General features: G+C 48.1%; 2 protein-coding genes across 4 annotated transcripts; one reads left to right on the plus strand and one right to left on the minus strand.

Moving 5' to 3' along the window:
- Positions 1-735: 735 nt before the first annotated feature.
- Igfbp3 (insulin like growth factor binding protein 3) lies at positions 736-7,953 on the plus strand. 3 transcript variants are annotated; one of them, XM_028777506.1, is made up of 5 exons: positions 736-1,276; positions 4,175-4,401; positions 4,856-4,975; positions 5,991-6,142; positions 7,040-7,953. In XM_028777506.1, the coding sequence occupies exons 1-4, from the start codon at positions 871-873 to the stop codon at positions 6,114-6,116; spliced, it is 879 nt and encodes a 292-aa protein (XP_028633339.1). In that variant the 5' UTR covers positions 736-870; the 3' UTR covers positions 6,117-6,142; positions 7,040-7,953. The 3 variants fall into 3 exon arrangements, with proteins under 3 accessions (XP_028633339.1, XP_028633347.1, XP_028633334.1); XM_028777514.1 differs by having other exon boundaries at positions 7,044-7,953; XM_028777501.1 differs by having other exon boundaries at positions 739-1,276; positions 5,991-6,131.
- A 4,003-nt stretch (positions 7,954-11,956) lies between these two features.
- On the minus strand, positions 11,957-16,480 carry Igfbp1 (insulin like growth factor binding protein 1). The gene is made up of 4 exons (XM_028779187.1): positions 15,935-16,480; positions 14,405-14,589; positions 13,409-13,537; positions 11,957-12,618 (listed from the first exon to the last, which is right to left on the minus strand). The coding sequence occupies exons 1-4, from the start codon at positions 16,305-16,307 to the stop codon at positions 12,487-12,489; spliced, it is 819 nt and encodes a 272-aa protein (XP_028635020.1). The 5' UTR covers positions 16,308-16,480; the 3' UTR covers positions 11,957-12,486.
- Positions 16,481-17,532: the final 1,052 nt, after the last annotated feature.

Below are 17,532 nucleotides of genomic sequence, written 5' to 3' on the forward strand. Positions count from 1 at the left end.
AACTTCTCAATTTTAAAAAGAAAAGGGAGTGAAGGGATGCCCTCACTGCCCATTCTGCTAACTGGGAAAGTGCTACGAAGTATTTTAGTATTTGAGTCCCGATCGCTTTGAAAAGCAAATCCTTTGAGCCCGTATCTGTGTCAACTGTGCGGTTGTGCGGTGGGAGACTCTGGGAACTCAAGTGGCCCATGGTGCAGATTTAAACCTCGAGAGCCAAGGTTCTCCAGACTTCAATGTGATCTGCGCGTTCTCGCTGGGAAATGCCTACTGCAGCATACCCTACAAGAGGAATTACAGTGCAGAAACTTTGCAAAGTACACAGGAGTTGAATGGGCCCGCGCCAGCTTTCCAGACATAAACCAGCCCTGGAAAGGCCAGCTTAGCCAGGCATCCAGGGGGAGGGGCTGTAAGGTCTGGGACGCCAAGTTGCCTGGGCGTCATTGGGGAAAGAGGGGTCCAGAGCCCCTGGAGTGCTGGGACTCCAAAGACAACAAAGTAGCCTGGAGCGCCCGCCGTTTACCCGGGACGAAGAGGTGGCTCTGGTACAGGGCGTGCGCACAGGGAGCAGGTGCCCAGCGAAGACGCGCGCAGCGCGCCCCCGTCCTCGATCCCGCTTCGCCGGGAGGCGCGGGCCCCGGATCCGAGCCTGCGCCGGCCCACCCCCACCCCCCACCCCCCACCCGCGCCGTTCCGGGGCGTGTCCTCCGCCACCCCGGCTTCTATATATCGGCCTGCAAGCACGGGCTGCCCAGATGCGAGCTTAGAGCGGAGACTGGGCGCTGAGGACCTGCTTGCTCGCTGCTCCCATCCCGCCGCCTCATCCCGCGTGCTCCACTCCTCTCCCCTCCACCGAGCCGTCCTCCCGGCGCCATGCATCCCGCGCGCCCCGCGCTCTGGGCGGCTGCGCTCACCGCCCTCACTCTGCTCCGCGGACCGCCAGTGGCGCGGGCCGGCGCGGGCGCGGTGGGCGCGGGCCCCGTGGTGCGCTGCGAACCGTGCGACGCGCGTGCGCTGGCCCAGTGCGCGCCTCCGCCCACCGCGCCCGCGTGCACGGAGCTGGTGCGAGAGCCCGGCTGCGGCTGCTGCCTGACTTGCGCGCTGCACGAAGGCGACGCGTGCGGCGTCTACACGGAGCGCTGTGGCACCGGCCTCCGCTGCCAGCCGCGACCCGCGGAGCAGTACCCGCTGAAGGCGCTGCTGAATGGCCGCGGGTTCTGCGCCAACGCCAGCGCCGCCGGCAGCCTGAGCTCCTACCTCCCCTCCCAACCTGCTCCAGGTAAGCTGCCCCTGCCACGTGCGCCACGCGCACTCCCTGGGACCCGGCGAGGGTCGCAGGGAGTGTGTCCTTCAGAGGCTTGGCGTGGCTCATCTTGAAGGTGTTAGTTGGGAAATGGACCCTGGGAGGTAGAAGGGGCACAGAAGCCATCGTTCCTCTTGCTTGGTTCTCAGAGTGCAGCTTTCTTCTAAGTTGCAAAATGCTCTCCTTGAAAATAGGTAGATTTCCGGGGCAGGAGGAGTGGATACCAAGAGAGACTGCCAGTGGACAGATCCCGGTCATTGGAATCTCCCTGCTGAACCGGGGGATACCTGGGTTTAGGACTGTGTAGCCCAACTGTGAACCTGGGCTTTCATTCCTCACAAATTGGGAAAGAGCTTATCTATCCCGGGGAAGCTTGCGTGTAGGAATCCCGGGTCAGATCCGAACCATGAAGGTGTTTGTAGGCGGACACGCTGTTGTAAACAGTACCTGTCTTGAAACATACTATCTTTTGTACGGGCTGATTGGCGAAGCACGATGGTGTCCCAGATTATCCAAAAGCTAACGAGATGAAATTAAGAGTATTGGTGTCTTTGAGACTGTGAAACCTAACATTCAAAAAGTAAGAACTGCCCAACGCCACCGGGAGCCGCAATAGGGTAGGGTTTGAGCGTAGGCACCATCCTATGCTCTACGGTGCCTTCCGGGCTCAGAGACTGCATGTGGTGCAGGGATTGCAGACCCGGGCCGGTTCCCTGCCAAAGCAGAGACTAGAAGTGCGACCCAGGAATGTTTCTCTTTCTAATCTGACCTAGGTGCAGCAGGAGCAGCAGCACTGAGAAAAATGCAAATGTTTAACAGTTACATCCTCCTGGGTGCAAGCTCTGCCAAGCAGGCAGCCACTCTAAGGGCATCCGTTGTTCCTTTAAGAAAAAAAAAAACACGCAGATTTAAATAGATTTGGCAGATGTTGATCTAAATGTCCAGCATTCTGAGCCAGTCTCACTTAGTTATGTGAGTCAAGTTATTGCCCTGAACATCTGAAGGCTAGAATTCTCCAGTTTCCCCACACCAGGCTGGCAGATGATGCCGATCGAGGCCCCAGGACCAGGGCTTGCTGGGTAGACAGTCCTTTTATAATTTCTGTGGCTGCTGACCTACACTCCTGGGTACAAGCAAGTCCTGGTATGTTCATCCCTGAGAAGCACTGGATTCCTGGCAAAGCACAACTCCAGTTGTTTTGCTGACAAAGGCAAAATCATGCCGTTGGCCTGTGTGTCTGTGACTTCTAGTGTGTTCTATGCTATACCAAAAGCAATCTTAAGAAATACCAACACTGCTATTTTGAGTTAAGCCTTAGTGACCTCTATTGGTAGCACAAATATGTCCATTTACTTATTAGCATTTCCTTTGTCCCTGTACTTTCCAAAAAAAAAAAAAAAAAAAAAAAAAAAACCAACCACAAAGGTTATAGCAAATTGAAATCAAGTCTACAAATTTAATTATGGACCTCTTCCTCCAGGTGCTAGTCTAGACCCTAGGAATTTGTGCTTGAGAAGGCACAGAGTTCATTGAGGGTTTGCAGCTGAACTTCAGGGAGCTATTTGGTAGGTAAGAAACTGAGGGTTCTTGGCAAGAGGGCCTTCTGGAATCCTGCAAGTCAGTTCCTCTAAGAGGAGTCTCTAAGAGAATCTGCAACCCTCTGACAGTTTCTAGAGAGTGAAGCATTTGCTCTTGGCGTAGAGCCAGAGGCCCATATCTTCCTCATGGGCAGGATGCCTCAGCCTGGCATTTCCTGAGAGGAAAATAAAAAAGAGAGGACGGCTGGGGCCCTGCACTTTGCACCCAGACAAAATAGATTCAGAACCAGATCCCAGCTAGAACTCCATGCTAGGAAACCTATTAAAGCCCGTTTCTCAGGCGGGAAGGAATTCTATGGCCATGACCTGAACTTTGAACCTAAAGCTTTAAAGTTCAGAGTTGGGAGTTGGGGACCAATCATCTGGCCTTGCATCCCCCTGGAATGGGGGCTGGGGAGGGGGGCTCTTACTGCAAATGGAGTGGCAAATCTGGCTCCTTGTACAGCCACAAATTTAGTCACATACTTAGATCCAATTGATCCATTAACCCTTCAGCATTGGTATCAGTTGGATTATAAAATCCCTTCCCCTTACCCCTTTCAAGGTAATGAATGCACTTTGGCGCCTAGAGGTCTAAGCTGCGGGTAATATGTTGGTGCTATCTGTATTCTGTGTGCTCCACTGCTGAATGGGGGGTGGGAATGTGCACCCAAGAAGGTGCCCCTCCCACCTGAAACAGAATCCACGTGAACCTTGAAGTTGAAAGAGGTGCAAGCACCTCAGAAATAAACCTCTCTAACCATGCCTGCTTCTGGGTCCCAGAAGTGAGCTATTTAACATGAAACCAGAGCAGCAGGTGGATGGCAGAATCCCCAGGACAGTGTGCTGCTGACAATGGGTAGAGAATGAATTATATTTTTCCCACATTGTCGCACTCCTGCCCCCCAATAACTGTGCCCAAGGCTGAAGCACATTTGGAGTCCTATGTTTTCTGGTCAGCTTCATAGCAGCATTTCCTGGGGCATGACTGCCCCCTGCTGGTAGGAGATGGAGCCTGCTGCTTTCTCATCTCTGGAAGGACTTGACAAGCCCCAGCTGGTCACTTGGAACTGTGTAGTAAAAGCACTTGACAGAGTGACTTTCAAATAGATGGCTTCCTAAAGTAAAGCAGTCACAGTGCAACAGGTAGTATTCTAGAATGCTTTTCCAATTGTCTTTGTCTTATCTTACTAAGAATTGTTGAATGACATTGCCTCTTAGGTATAACCTGCTTCTGACAAGATTATTATTCCATTGTCAGTAATAATCATTTCCTTAACCCCATGTTCTTTCCCAGGAAACGCCAGTGAGTCTGAGGAGGACCACAATGCTGGGAGTGTGGAAAGCCAGGTTGTCCCCAGCACACACCGAGTGACTGAATCCAAGTTCCATCCACTCCATTCAAAGATGGATGTCATCAAAAAAAGCCATGCTAGGGAGAGCCAGCGCTACAAAGTTGACTATGAGTCTCAGAGCACAGACACCCAGAACTTCTCCTCTGAGTCTAAGCGGGAGACAGAATACGTGAGAACTTTTCCTCTTGGTGGGGGGCGAGGGGAAAAGGAAACACCCTAAGACAGTCTTCATGTAGCAAGTCCCAGGGGTCCTGGTTCATAGGTGGGCAGCTTCTTCTTTACAAGCTGCATTTCCTATTCAGAGACTCTTGGGAAGTTTAAGCTGAACTGCACTAGTAAAAAGTACAATGGGCCCTGCAAATGAAGAAGTGGACTTCCCCCAAGCTGGCTTTATTTTATTCGCTGAGTTTTCCAAAGCCTCCTGGCCTATTCTTAGATTGCCTTCTGGATCCTCTGTCTACTCTGGAGAGAGCAAAAGAGACAGGGGGTGATGGTTATTATCCACCTGGAACTTTGTGTGAGAAGGTCCCAAGCAGAATGTCCCAGGGAGGCACATCACACATTCCTCTTGGGATGGTCCTGTGGCCATTGTGAGATTGTCAAAACAATAATTGTGTCCCCAGGGTCCCTGCCGCAGAGAAATGGAGGACACACTGAATCATCTGAAGTTCCTCAATGTGCTGAGTCCCAGAGGTGTCCACATCCCAAACTGTGACAAGAAGGGGTTCTATAAGAAGAAGCAGGTGAGTGAGGTCCCCAGGATGTTGTCTTCCTCTGTCTCCATTGGCTCGGTGGGTAATCAGCTTCACAGCTACGTCCGGGAACCACATCCAGCGTGGCTCTCTGCTGACTGCATCCTCTCTTCTGATACATGTCTGTGTCATTCGGTGGCTTTCTAATTGGGCAGTTCACAACCCGAATCTAGAAGATAAAAGTAAACAGTGTTCACCCAGCATGCCCATGTTCTGGTGTTTCTACAGCGGTCTTCATCGGGAAGCCTGAGCCTCTCGTACTGTCCACTGATTAGATTAGTTCGATTAGATTAGATTAGATTAGATTAGATTAGATTAGATTAGATTAGATTAGATTAAGTTCTCTTCCACTAAAGAGAGACTCCGGGTGAGGTTGGGTGCGAGGTCTGAGAGATCCACCCTGACACAGAACAAAGCAAAGGAAGCTCAACGAGCCCTCCGGCTTCCCCAGAGAGGTTCCAGCACACACAGGTGTACATGGATGGACACCACCACCAACACATGGGTGGCTCTGCAGGAGCCATGGCCATCATAATTTTGCCTCAGCCCGGTAGAACACTGGGGAGCCACTTTGGGTCCTGGTAACCAGTTTACCCTCAGTGTCTGTTAGGGTCTCTATTGCTGTGAAAAAAATGCTATGACCAAAAGCAGCTTGCTATCACAGTTCACCACTGAAGAAAGTCGGGACAGGAACTCAAGGAAGAAACTGCAGCCATGGAGGAGTGCTGCTTACTGATTTGCTCCCCATGGGTTGCTCAGCCTGCTTTTATTTAGCACCAGGAACACCTGCCAAGGGGTAGCACTCTCTATAGTGAGCTGCTCTCCCCCAACATCAGTCATCAGTCAAGAAATGTATCATGTAGGCTTGTCAGCTTGTCAGTCTAATGGGAACATTTTCTCAACTGAGATTTCCTCTTCCCTAATCACTCTAGCTTCTGTTGAGTTGACGTAAAACTAGCCAGTACATATGATATTCATGTCCTGGTCTTGTCTCTCTCTCCCTCAGTGCCGCCCTTCCAAAGGCAGAAAGCGTGGCTTCTGCTGGTGTGTGGACAAGTACGGGCAGCCCTTGCCAGGCTATGACACCAAGGGGAAAGATGACGTGCATTGCCTCAGCGTGCAGAGCCAGTAGATGCCGCTGTGCCACGTAAGCCAAAGGTCCAGGCCCAGGGGTCAGCTCCTTCTGAAAGTGGTTGAGGTTAAGGGGAATTGCTAGGAGCAACTATGGCTACCAGGTACCCATCCCTCATCCTGGGCTCCCTGGCCCAGGAGCTGCAGTCAGGCCCAAAGAGAGGAAAGTAAAGGGGATAGTTCAGGAAAAAAAAAAGTCCTTAACCTAACCATACCCTCAAGGACAGACACGAGAGTCAGTGTAGCTTCAAGTACACACAGCTCTATTCTAAATGAATTAAAATGTGCACTATTTCATAAGCAGGCAAGCACTGTGAAGGTTTTTAAATAAAATTTTACCGGCAGTAGTTCTGGGGGGTTGGGGCACACTGTTTTCATCCTAGAGAACCTGGTGTATTTGTTTTCTGAATTAGAGATTTCCCTAGATTTTGTTTTGTTGTAAAATAAAATTTTAAAAATTAGAATATGCCTTTAGTTTGTGGTCAGTATGATTTTTTAAGGCATTATTTAAATCTAATAAATCTAATGTAACATTGATATTCTAAACCACATTTTGGAGAATATAATTATACTTAGCATTCTTTTTTTTTCTTGCAATAAATAAGGAATTATGGAGAAGAATAAATATGCTTTGCTTTGTCAAGACAATTTTCATAGACAGAAAAAGATTTCATTTTTAGTTAGAGTATTTTCCTCCTAAGTTGGAAAATATCTAATAGTGGATAACACATTTTAACATTGAAAGTATTAGATGGTGTTCCCTGATTTGTTGGAAAAGAATAGACTGAGGTCCACCCCCTTTGATAATGCCACACTGAGTGTTTAGAGGCTGGTCGAGAAAGGGGGAGCTCCTTTGATTTTGATTTTGGAGGTCATTATTTCAACGTATGTCTTACTCTTTTCCTTCTTTCTTTCTTCTTTCAGTTAGAGTGGAGCTCAGATACGCCTTATTTTGCACAAAAGACTGCCAACAACGTGATCAGCAGCTGGCTACAGCCTTGATTTATATTTCTTTCTCTTTTTTTTTCTTTTTGTGGTGAACTGAGTTAAAACAAACAAACAAAAAAACACAAACACACACACACAAAAACCAAAGTTTAGACAGATTTCTGAAATGCCTCTGGTTGTTTAAATAGTGAACTTCCTACTTCCCAGTAGTCAACAAAAAAGCAGTTTGAATTTTCCTGTTGCTTCCTATGAAAATCACTCGTGTACTCCAGGCAACGGATGCCATCTCCCCGCTAACTTACCCACCCAGTGCGGGCTTCAGTGCTGCTGGCCCTCTGCCTTCTTGATTTCAGAGGTTCTGTGGCTGACGTAGACAAATCCTCTTTCCATCCCCTGTAAATAAGTGCAGGCCCTATGGAGAATGGGGAAACCCATAACCGAGTGACCCAGACATCCGGAAGCAGACTCCTGAGGCTCATGGTCCTTTTGGTGCCATCTCTGATAAAGGGCCTGGCCCGTATCTGCAAGTGGCCTGATCTACTTGGAAACTGTGGGAGAGAATGTGTGTTGCCTCTCTTACTAAACATGACTGAGAATGTTCTAGGGCACTCTGGGAGCCCATAAAGACAAGGACAAGGACCTTCCTTTGTCAGGCAGCTTCCTGATGACTTGGCCCAGCAGAAGGCCCCAAGTGGGAGGAGCAATATCAGACTCCATGTTCAGAGATGTCACAAATAATGGTGCACTTAGTTCTTCGGATGACTTCAAAAAGCAGTGTTTTCTGGTCCAACCTCTCAAAAAGTTTGCTGTGGGGTGAAGCTGAGGGGAGGCAGCTTTTCAAAAAAAAAAAACCAGATGATTTATTTTCATCTTCCTATCTAAACAGGAAAGAGGAATGGCTTGTTGGAGAGCCTGGTAAGAACACATAGAGAGTCAATCACCTGTTTGTTGATCTTGGGGTCCTTCTAAAACTTTCTTTATAATTCACATGTATATGCAGACAAAATATGTTCTTAATTCTTAACATTGTATCCGACATAGCCCAAATATAATAGAATCTGTGCTAGATAATCCTAGATAAAATGTTAGAGATGCTAGGTGTTGTAACCACAGACACGCCCGAGGAAAGAAGCCTGTGTCTGGAGGCTGGGCTGCTCTCCCTAAGGCCAAGGCCAAGGAGGTCTGGCAACGCAGGGCTCGAGGAGAACTGTACTGCATCCCACGGGGTGGACATGCGCTGTATAGAGCTTTCCTTGAGAGCACAAAGGAATCTCAAGACATTCTGCCTGCCTATCAGCTTTTCTTTATTTTTTTAATTAAGTTTTTGGGGAAAAATGTATTTTTGAAAAGTTTGTCTTGCAATGTATTTATAAATAGTAAATAAAGTTTTTATCATTAAAGAAAAAGCCCTTTTGTCTGTTTCTGGGTCCTGAGTCACTAAAGAGATTATTGAGAGAGGACAAAGTATTCTAGACATAGAAAAATATGAACATGAATAGATAATAGCTAATTCCAGAATCTCAGTGGTACAGTTGTGATGGCCTTTGTTGGCATCCATGCAACACCAGGCCACATGCAGAGGAGTATCTAGTTCCAGTAGGTTATGTTGGCAGCTAGTATGGTCTAGACAGGTAAAGCAGGTCAGTAGGTTGTTTCCATGACACTCTGGTCCTTGCCTTTCCAGTTGGTGCCTCTGGTCTTCAGAGCAGCTTCCCCATACAGCTGATGTGAATGAGTTTGCTGGCCTTTCTACCACTGATGCTTGGAGAAGGGGCATGGGCTGAGTCCAGTAAAGAGGGAGAACCCCAAAGGATGCTGGGAGTGCTTCAGTCACTATGGCTTTGGAATAACAGCCCCATGCCAAAATAATTCAAGTATGTACTCAGACCATGATTTCAAACCAATTGCCTGCTTAGAGCCATGTCATCAAACAGACGTCTGAAGTGATTGTGAAATCACAGCATTTGGTTGTGTGAGTATTTGGAGATCTGGGGGCGTACAGTAGGACCACAGGTAAAATCAACTGAGATTTAGTTCAGCTTCATGCCTGTTGGCTGGGTATGCGCCAGTCTCAGACTGCATAATTGGAAAAGATACATTCACCAGCTGCTCCTCTGAGCTGAAGTGTGAGGCTTTCACAGTCAGGCCAAGCAGAGGCTATGAGAAGTGCCTCTGATTACTATATTACCATTGCATTTTCCGGGATTGAAAAGATAGTGTATTCAGAGAGAGACCATAGAAAGCTGTTGCCAGGAAAAGACCCTTGCAAACCTGAGAAGTGCTCATTTTTTGCTATCCAATACTCTGTTTCAGAGACAAATCCACCTGTCCAGTCCTACAGACACAGGGAACTTCAGTGTTCCTAGATAGGACTGGGGAAAACCTGTTTGAGCCATAAGTGACCTGGAAAGTCATGAATAAGCCTCCTGCTCATTGGCTAAGACCCACCCCCTTTAACTCAAAGGGCTACCAGTTCTTCTCTGTTAATTGATCTTTGATTTCTCCCACCAACTTCTTATTGTCTAACCAAGACATAAATAAAGTAAAATATTCCTTCAAAGCTCAGTTGGCAATCAGGGTTTGTTGGGTTTTTTTGTTTGTTTGTTCTGTTTTGTTTGATGGCGGGGGCGATTGTTTTGTTGGTGCCACAATGCCAAGAGAGAAAGGAACTCAGTTTGGGTTAAATTAGTGTGGCCATCAAGGCTTGAAAGATACAATAGTGATAGTACCCACCACTGCCTTCCTTCTCCCAGTGTGCACCTGTCACCTCTGACAAAAGACAAGAAGACTCGACTCGAGCCTTTTACAAGCAGCATGTTTCCTTCCTGTCTCTACAATGTTATGTTCTGACCTAGAGATATTGGTTCCAATGATTCTACCAGGGGACCCAATGGAGAATTTACAAAACTGGAAGGCAGGGCTGCCGTGTGACTATTTTGAGGTCACCGTCGGGTCTGGGTATCAGCCAAGAGTCCCTGGTGGGTAACAGAGATCTATCCAACTATCATGATGAAAGTGGATTGCTGTTCAACATTGAGGGTGGGGAAGCTCAGACCTGGAGCACAGGATCCTGTGAAGTGGTTTCTTAGTTACATTGCCCGGACCTCAAGATCAATAGGCCTGCAGGTCAGGCTGTGCCCTCCTCTTAAATATTCCTTGTGATGGTGAGGAAGAATGGCTTTAGGGTGGTGCCTCAGCCTGACTGGTTCCATTTTAGAAAACTGAGTCAGGATCCATTTGGAATAGAAATGCTGAGGCTAAGTACTCAGCATCCTGGTTTGTGTACATTTACAACTGCCAGCTGCAGCAGGAATCACCAGCTACAGAGCTACCATTGTATTAGAGCTGATCCAGAACACTTATGGAACACACAGGGGTGTGGGGAGAGCTAGGGAGACGACTCAGTGAGTGAAGTGTTTGCTGTTTGGGCATGAGGACTCAGTTATGAACACAGCACCCCGCTAAGAACCAGATATGGTCATGCACATGCAGGCAGAATGTGTGGAGCAAGAGCACAGACATGAGGATTGCTGACAGAGGTATAGTGGCTTTATATGATAGCATTTGAATGGTTTTAACTTCATACTATTTAAGCTGTATGACACCCAGGCAAAAGTGGGCATTGCTCAAAGCTTTGCCTCCTCTTCCAGAAAAGGTTTTTGGTTGAACATGACATTGTTGTATCATGCTGTGAATTATGACCTTATTATTGACTTTATTTGGAGATTATGCCTTAAGGTGATGAGCCCTGAGGTGCCCAGAGAATTGTTAATCAAACACAATTTTGAATGTATCTTTAAGGGTGCACAGCTTCTCCTTCACTTGGTCTGGGGGACCTTGCTCTAGTCCTACCACAAATTCTGCTTAAGTCACCAGAAGCCCTTGCATTTGAGGGCTTCTGGGGCCCAGACCTTTGGCTTTGTCATAGATAGATAGGTGCTATACTTTAATGAGGAGTCTAACCACTGAGTTCTACAGAGGAGAGCAGCCATAGATTGGGGTTTAGATAAGGAGTTGGAAGCTCCAGAGAAGGGACAGGCTACAGGTACTGGCCAGGATGTTCTACTCAGATGGCAGAAGTAGCTATGGCACTTGGGGAAGCAGCCAGCAGGGAGCAGAGGTTTCAGCTTCCCCATCAGACATCAGTCAGCATGGCTGCAGGCAGCCTGAGTGGGATACTCGGGGATGGACCAAATGCTATGGAGAAAGACAGGGAGTGAGAGACCAGGAACAGCCAGCAAAGGGGGGAGGGAAAAGCATCAGGCAAGAAAAGCCTCCTGGGTCAGTTTTGGGAAACAGGCAATGTAGGGGGAGAAGACAGCTGTGGCCAGGACTCTGGTCTGGAAACTAGGGGGGGAGCATGTGCTGCTAACCAGCTGGGGCAAAGGTGGATGGTGACTCAAAGAGGACAAGAAGGCCAGAGAACAACAAAGAAAAAGCAGTTCAACAGCAGGACATGGCGGCCCTGGGCACTTGGGAGTTTGAAGCAGGGGAGTTGCTGTGACTTCTAGGTCAGCCTGGGCTACAGAGTAAGATCCTGTCTCAAAGGCAAAACAATACAGTGACTACTCCCCTGAATGTGTACTTCAGTTAGAGGAAACCTGGGCCTATTAATAAGTTGAGGAGCGTTAAGGAGAGAAGAGGCTGAGGGCCCCGGGAAGAAAGGGAAATGGGCCAAGGGGAAGGGGATCTCTAGTCTGGCCCAGACAGAGGCCTGATAGTGCTTGGAAATGGGGCTATGAAGTCAGAGTGTCAGAGCAAGATGTTCTGTAAACAAGCAAGCACTATCTATTGCACCATCTGTCCCCAAAGCACAGACCAGGAGTCAGGTGAGGGGGAAAGACAAACGGACTGAGGAAAGAAAGACGAAGCTGGAATTCCACAGGGACAAAGTATTTCCAGGTAGAATATTTATTCCAGATGTGTGTTTAACAATGTATCAGATGCAGCTTTCCACGGTTAGCTTTGATTACACAATCAGCATTGGAAGTTTCCTAGCAAATGTGCATCAGACACAGATCTGTGGGATACGACGAGGAAATCTCCCTGAGTGTGGGCTAACTTCCCTCCCTTAACCCACTGAAAGCCCCCTACCTCAGACTGACCTGTGCATGTTCTGGGCAGTTATCACTCTGCCTTTTCAAAGCAGAACATTGGAAGAGCTGAGATACAGTATTTACATGTACGGAAGTAAGAAGAGCTTCATGTTATATAAATTAATATAGCATAAGAACTGTGTAGAAAAAATAAACTTACAGTGAATAAATACAAGCCAGCTTCATGTATCAAGCAGTTATGTGGAGTATAAAAACTAGTTCCTAGTTATATACATATACACATATATAAAATGGTGTGCTCCAGAGTATAAATATAGTATATACTTAAATATTTTGTGTGAACATGGAGAAAGAAAAGAACTCTTTTCAGTTGTGTACATTAAAATACTGGTGGCAGTTGGGGTCCCCTCTGGTCTCCAGAGACCCAGGAATCTTCTTCCCACTCCATGGATAGACACACCAGCAGAGCCCAGCTTCTCCATCCAAGGATGTTTCACACTGCAAAGACAGGACCAAGGTTAAGAGCAGCAGGAGGTGAGAGCTTTGGCCACCCTGTCCCTGACTGAGGCCAAGCACTGCACAGCTACCCACTGGCTAAGACTCCGAAATGCCAGTGCCCTTCTGGTTGTCATAACAAAATGGAGACATTGGCTGTGTGGCTCATGTGATAATGACCTCATATATCTGCTTAGTGGTATAGTGTTTCACCAATTATCTGCTTCATGGCCCTGCTGGCAAAGGAGCCCAGCAATAGGGCTCATTGAATACCCACCTTTACCACATAGCTAGGCCTGGTCCTCAATTTTTCCTCAATGAACTCCCAGAATGCACTTCCCTGAGTCCTAAAGTTTCATCAAAATTAAGCCTAGACTTCTTTGATCTCATTTATAACAAGACATAGCACGAAGCACAACAGTGCATTTTACTACCGAGTTTGTTTTTACTTGTGGGAAGAACGCGAGGCATCTGTCTGCTACACAGACTGTGTTCCTTTCCTCTAGTTGCAAGAAACTGAAACCTGAATGTCAGCATATGGAGCACATCTCTGCTGATCTGAAGGAAGGTACTGATGCCTACTCCTCCCTACTGACTGAAGTGCTCCTCCCTTGCTGTGTTAATGCGTGGTCTCTCTAGTCTCTGCTTCAGGGCTGGATCTCACCTAAGAAAGCTACTGTGATATGTATTGGGGCCTATGAATCATTTGACTTAAAAAAAAATCATGAAGTTTTACAAGGATCTGGATGAGCAGAGCTAGCCCATGAGAACACACAGTAGCAAAGCCACCTACCTGTTTGCTGTGATAAAATCCATTCTTGTTGCAGTTTGGCAGGTAAAATTTGTAGATTTCATCTCCTGCTTTCTGTTGAGCTGCAGCTAATCTCTCTAGCACTCTATAGAGTTCTCGTTGGCAGGGCTCCTAAAAGGATAATTTTATATTAGCATGAGTACAAAAGACAGAAAGTTATCATTTTAGACCATGACTGAGACAGAACAGGAGCAGCCCCTACCATGTAGTCATGGTAGTCTAGGGTTGTGAGTCAAATAATATGCCTGCCTTCTCCAGGCCTTGTCTCCCATCTGTGTGCAGGACGAGTTGGTCTCAGGCTCGGACTATGTGGATAAAGGATCGGGACTCTCTCATTCCCCCTCATGGCTTAACAACATTGTGGCAAGAGCCTGGCCAATAATATAAAATGCTTTCTGACTCTGGCTATCTGCTGAATAATTTGAGCACCTGAACTCTAGTAGAAAAGACAGTGGACTCAGTCTCTGTATGTGGAATTTAGCATCAGAAATACCTAGATTTTCAAACAGCCGTCCTTGCAATTGACATATGTCATACCGACTGTGGAGCAAGGGTACTCATTTGGATAACTTCCAAATGAAATTCTAAAGTGTCCCTAACAATGTTTATTCTTTCACTCCATTGGGTGTACTTCTTCAATGTCTATCCACCTTCGGTTCTCTGTCGCCCCCAAGTGGTCAAATTGAAAACCAGCCAGTAAACTAGAGAAGTTCTTGCTGCTTAGCTGAAAGCTGGCAAAATCGGCTGGATAGTGACAATTACTGAACGTATTCAGTGACAAGGTAACCTAGACTAAAAATGGCCTATCTTATTCTCTGTGTATTTTGCCATATTTTTAAGGCGGTAAAAATACATCAGGGATGGGGGTAGTTATACCCTGTGCTCAGCCTCTTGCTTGGTGCCCTTTAGAAATTGTCTAGACTAACTTTTTCACTTAGATAGATAAGCCTGAAGGTCTGAGTGCAGGGTCTCACCCACCCTCCATTTCTTGAGGTCAGCGATCTCCCGGGCCCGCATGCTGCTATAGGTGCTAATGGCATTCCACAGGATGGGCTGGTCCTCACGGGATGGGGCCATCAGGTGGAAGCTGTCCAGTAGCTGCTCTTCCGTCATTTCTGGGCTCTCAGTAAGCTCATCCTCGGAGGCCACAGCAGCCTTTGCCTCTGAAAAGCAAGCCCCACAGATGCATGAGCCCCTGGAGGTGTCACTCCTATGTCCACTCACTTCTCGCCCTATAATGGTCAGGTGAAATCAGATGTTTATTCACCAATGGTTCTTTGGGAACAATTATGACCAAATAGCAATACTAATTCTTTTCTGGGAAAATGGTATATTTCGAGGTGAGGCAAGGGAGGCCTGTGGCAGCGGGAGTGGGGCAGGATAGAACCCTGAAGAAGTCAAGGACTAGGGTCAAGTCTTGAGTCTATTTAGTAGTGAGAATTGGTCCCTTAGCTCGCCTTTCCACCCCACAAAAAGAATCTGGGAAGGCCCCCTTCCCCTCACCAGTAACAGGTATAGTTTAGTTAGAAGCCAGGTCTAAAATGTAACCTTCCCCACCTAGACCACCATCCTCCTCTTCTCTGGGAGCCTTGCTTTCCTACACACAGAGCCATCTCTTGTCCAGCCCCTCACAGAGGAGAACATTATCAGATATCAACAGAGAAGGCCCACCTCCACTCAGGGGAAAGCCGGTTTCTAAAGACCATTGAGGTAGCACTAATTTTATTTACTCAAAAGGGTCAGATACTTGCAGCACAGCTTCCCATAGAATATAGAACTATGAGGCTCCTCCACGCCCACACAGGACGTGCATGCAGCCCAGATGGGGAGATAGGGGCTGGAGCAGAGGAAGAGGCATTTCCCAGGCTTCCTACTACAAACAAACCAGTGCTTAAATTCAGGAAAGAGCCTGATTGTCAGACTCCTAGCAGGCAACATACACATCAAACACTGTTTGTCTATAGCAATGAATGGAAGTGAAGGTTTGGGCCTAAATTTTCACATTATGTTCTGTAAACATCTGGGAGGCACATACTGAGTAGCAGGATATATGCTACAAAGGACATTGCAAACCTCCTGGGGGCAGCAGGAGGGTTCCCATCCTAAACCTTCCTGGACTCTCCAGCCACTGGAACTGCCAAGGGCAGGACCCACAGGAGGAGGTGTGAGGTGCTTGAGCCAGCACCCCACCCAACTGGTAACCCCCAAAGCTCCCTCTACCCCCACTGAAAGACCAAGCAGGATCAGTACTACCTAGTCTGTGAACTTTCTTCCCAACTCTCCACCCTGCACTGGGTGCTTGGACCACCCCTTCCGAGATGTTTCCCCTCAAAACCACACAATGATGGCTCTCATTGAGAGACTTCCTTGACTATTAAAGGTGAAAGCTCATAGTGGGCCTGGAGTGCCTTTGTCCTATCTGCTATAGGTTCCGGATAGGCCTCTGCTGGCTTAGGAAACATGTATGTCCCAGCCAAGAGATCTAGAGGCAGAGAGGGGCTACAGTACCTTCATGCTGGGAGCTGGACAAGGTGCTCGTGGCAGGTGCGGCAGGTTCTTGTACACAGGCTCCCTGACCACGGGTGAGAGCATGCAGGGGACGAGGCTCTCCTGGCAGCGCACGGCAGCTGAGTCCCTGGGCGCAGCGTGCAGTGGCCACACCACAGGCAGCGCCCAGTGGCAAGGCACATGTTGGGCAGCAGCCACAGCCTGCCGGCCGAGAAATCTCGGGGCACGAAGCAGGCACAGGAGGACAGAGCCCCAGCCTCTCAGCAGTGCAGGGAGCACAGTGCCATGGCTGGGGGGCTCCAGCAGCCACGCCAACCTGGAAGGACAGGAGGATCAGGAACGGCCAAGAAACAGCAGTTAGGAACTCAGGCATCGCAACCAGGTGGAGCAGGCGGTGGATGAGACTCTGGGCAGGCAGCAGCGGCTCAGTGGTCACGACTTTCTGAGTAGATAGTAGTGGCAATGGTGGTCACAGCTCTCTGGACAGATAGTCGTGTTCAGTGTTCAATGCTCGCTGGGTGTATGTCTCGGCGGGCAGTGGACCATGCTGGCTGGTCGTACCCAGAGCCTTATGAAGGGCTGGCTCGGCAGCACAGGTTAATGATTGTCAGGGAAGCGTGCTAGGATCCCAGTGTTCAAAATAAGTTTGTTTTGCTTGTGAGCTCTGCACAAACCGTGGGTGGAAGGGGGTAAAGGGATCAGGTTTCCTACTATGTTTGTCCTGTTGTGACGGACTAGAACAGGAGCTAAAGTCCAATGCTAACAGCAAGCTGGTAGTCAGGTGGGGGAGGGCACTTGTTTTTGTTCAGGGGGAAATCAAAGACCTAGCTGGCCAGGCTCTTCAACTGAACTCAAGGAAAACATAAGGGACTAAGAAAAAGAAAGAACAGATTAGACCAAGAAGGCTCCAGGCCCCAAAGGGAGGGGAAGAAGTGGGGTTCTCTATGACAATCCCCACAGTTGTTTCTCCCTCCTCCCCAAGAAGCCTCCAGCCATCAAGGGAAGAAATCCATAGCTCACCCCTTAGCTGTGGTTCCGAAAGAACAATTGTACCTTCAAAGAGAAGACAGGTCCAGGGCCTCAGAGGCCTGGCCTATACCGCCAGACCCAAGCTGTCCCTGATGGTCTAACAGTCTAGTCTAACTGAGATGGTTATCAATGATCAATTCTGATAGCTTTCTCTGAATCACTTTTCACTCTTTTATATCACAAAGAAAACTTCAGAAATGTTTAAGGACAATCAGAAATGGTACTTACCCTGGAATCTCCCCAAAACATCCAGAAAAAACTGATCAAAGAGACCCCCCTCCCCCACCTATGAATATCTTCTATATTCCCCAGGTCTAGATTTTGTCTTCCACCCACCTTCATGTCCACTTCCTGACCTGGGTGCTAGCTCAGAGCAACCAACCCCTAGCAACAGCTTAGAGCCTCTTGTCTTGCCCTTTGTGGTATTGGTTTGGAATGGGGTGGAACTCCGAAAATTGTACTATATCACAGTGATGCATGCCTATCTAGCCCCTCAATGTCTTTAGACGTGGCATTTCAGACCTGGAGCCATAGAGGTCTCAACTTTAGCCCCTGGCTCTTAAGGAGCC

Source organism: Grammomys surdaster, unplaced genomic scaffold (genome assembly GCF_004785775.1).
Source record: "Grammomys surdaster isolate TR1022 unplaced genomic scaffold, NIH_TR_1.0 67, whole genome shotgun sequence".
Taxonomy (NCBI): Eukaryota; Metazoa; Chordata; class Mammalia; order Rodentia; family Muridae; genus Grammomys; species Grammomys surdaster.

What these genes read in the sequence shown, in the direction of transcription:
- Igfbp3 (XM_028777506.1), top strand. Translation starts at nt 871, where the DNA reads ATGCATCCCGCGCGCCCCGCGCTCTGGGCGGCTGCGCTCACCGCCCTC. An exon ending in CTAAGCGGGAGACAGAATAC is followed by an intron (nt 4,402 to 4,855) that starts GTGAGAACTTTT and finishes TTGTGTCCCCAG; the next exon opens with GGTCCCTGCCGCAGAGAAAT. An exon ending in GGTTCTATAAGAAGAAGCAG is followed by an intron (nt 4,976 to 5,990) that starts GTGAGTGAGGTC and finishes TCTCTCCCTCAG; the next exon opens with TGCCGCCCTTCCAAAGGCAG.
- Igfbp1 (XM_028779187.1), bottom strand. Translation starts at nt 16,307, where the DNA reads ATGCCTGAGTTCCTAACTGCTGTTTCTTGGCCGTTCCTGATCCTCCTG. An exon ending in CTGACCTCAAGAAATGGAGG is followed by an intron (nt 13,538 to 14,404) that starts GTGGGTGAGACC and finishes TTATCCTTTTAG; the next exon opens with GAGCCCTGCCAACGAGAACT. An exon ending in GATTTTATCACAGCAAACAG is followed by an intron (nt 12,619 to 13,408) that starts GTAGGTGGCTTT and finishes CTGTCTTTGCAG; the next exon opens with TGTGAAACATCCTTGGATGG.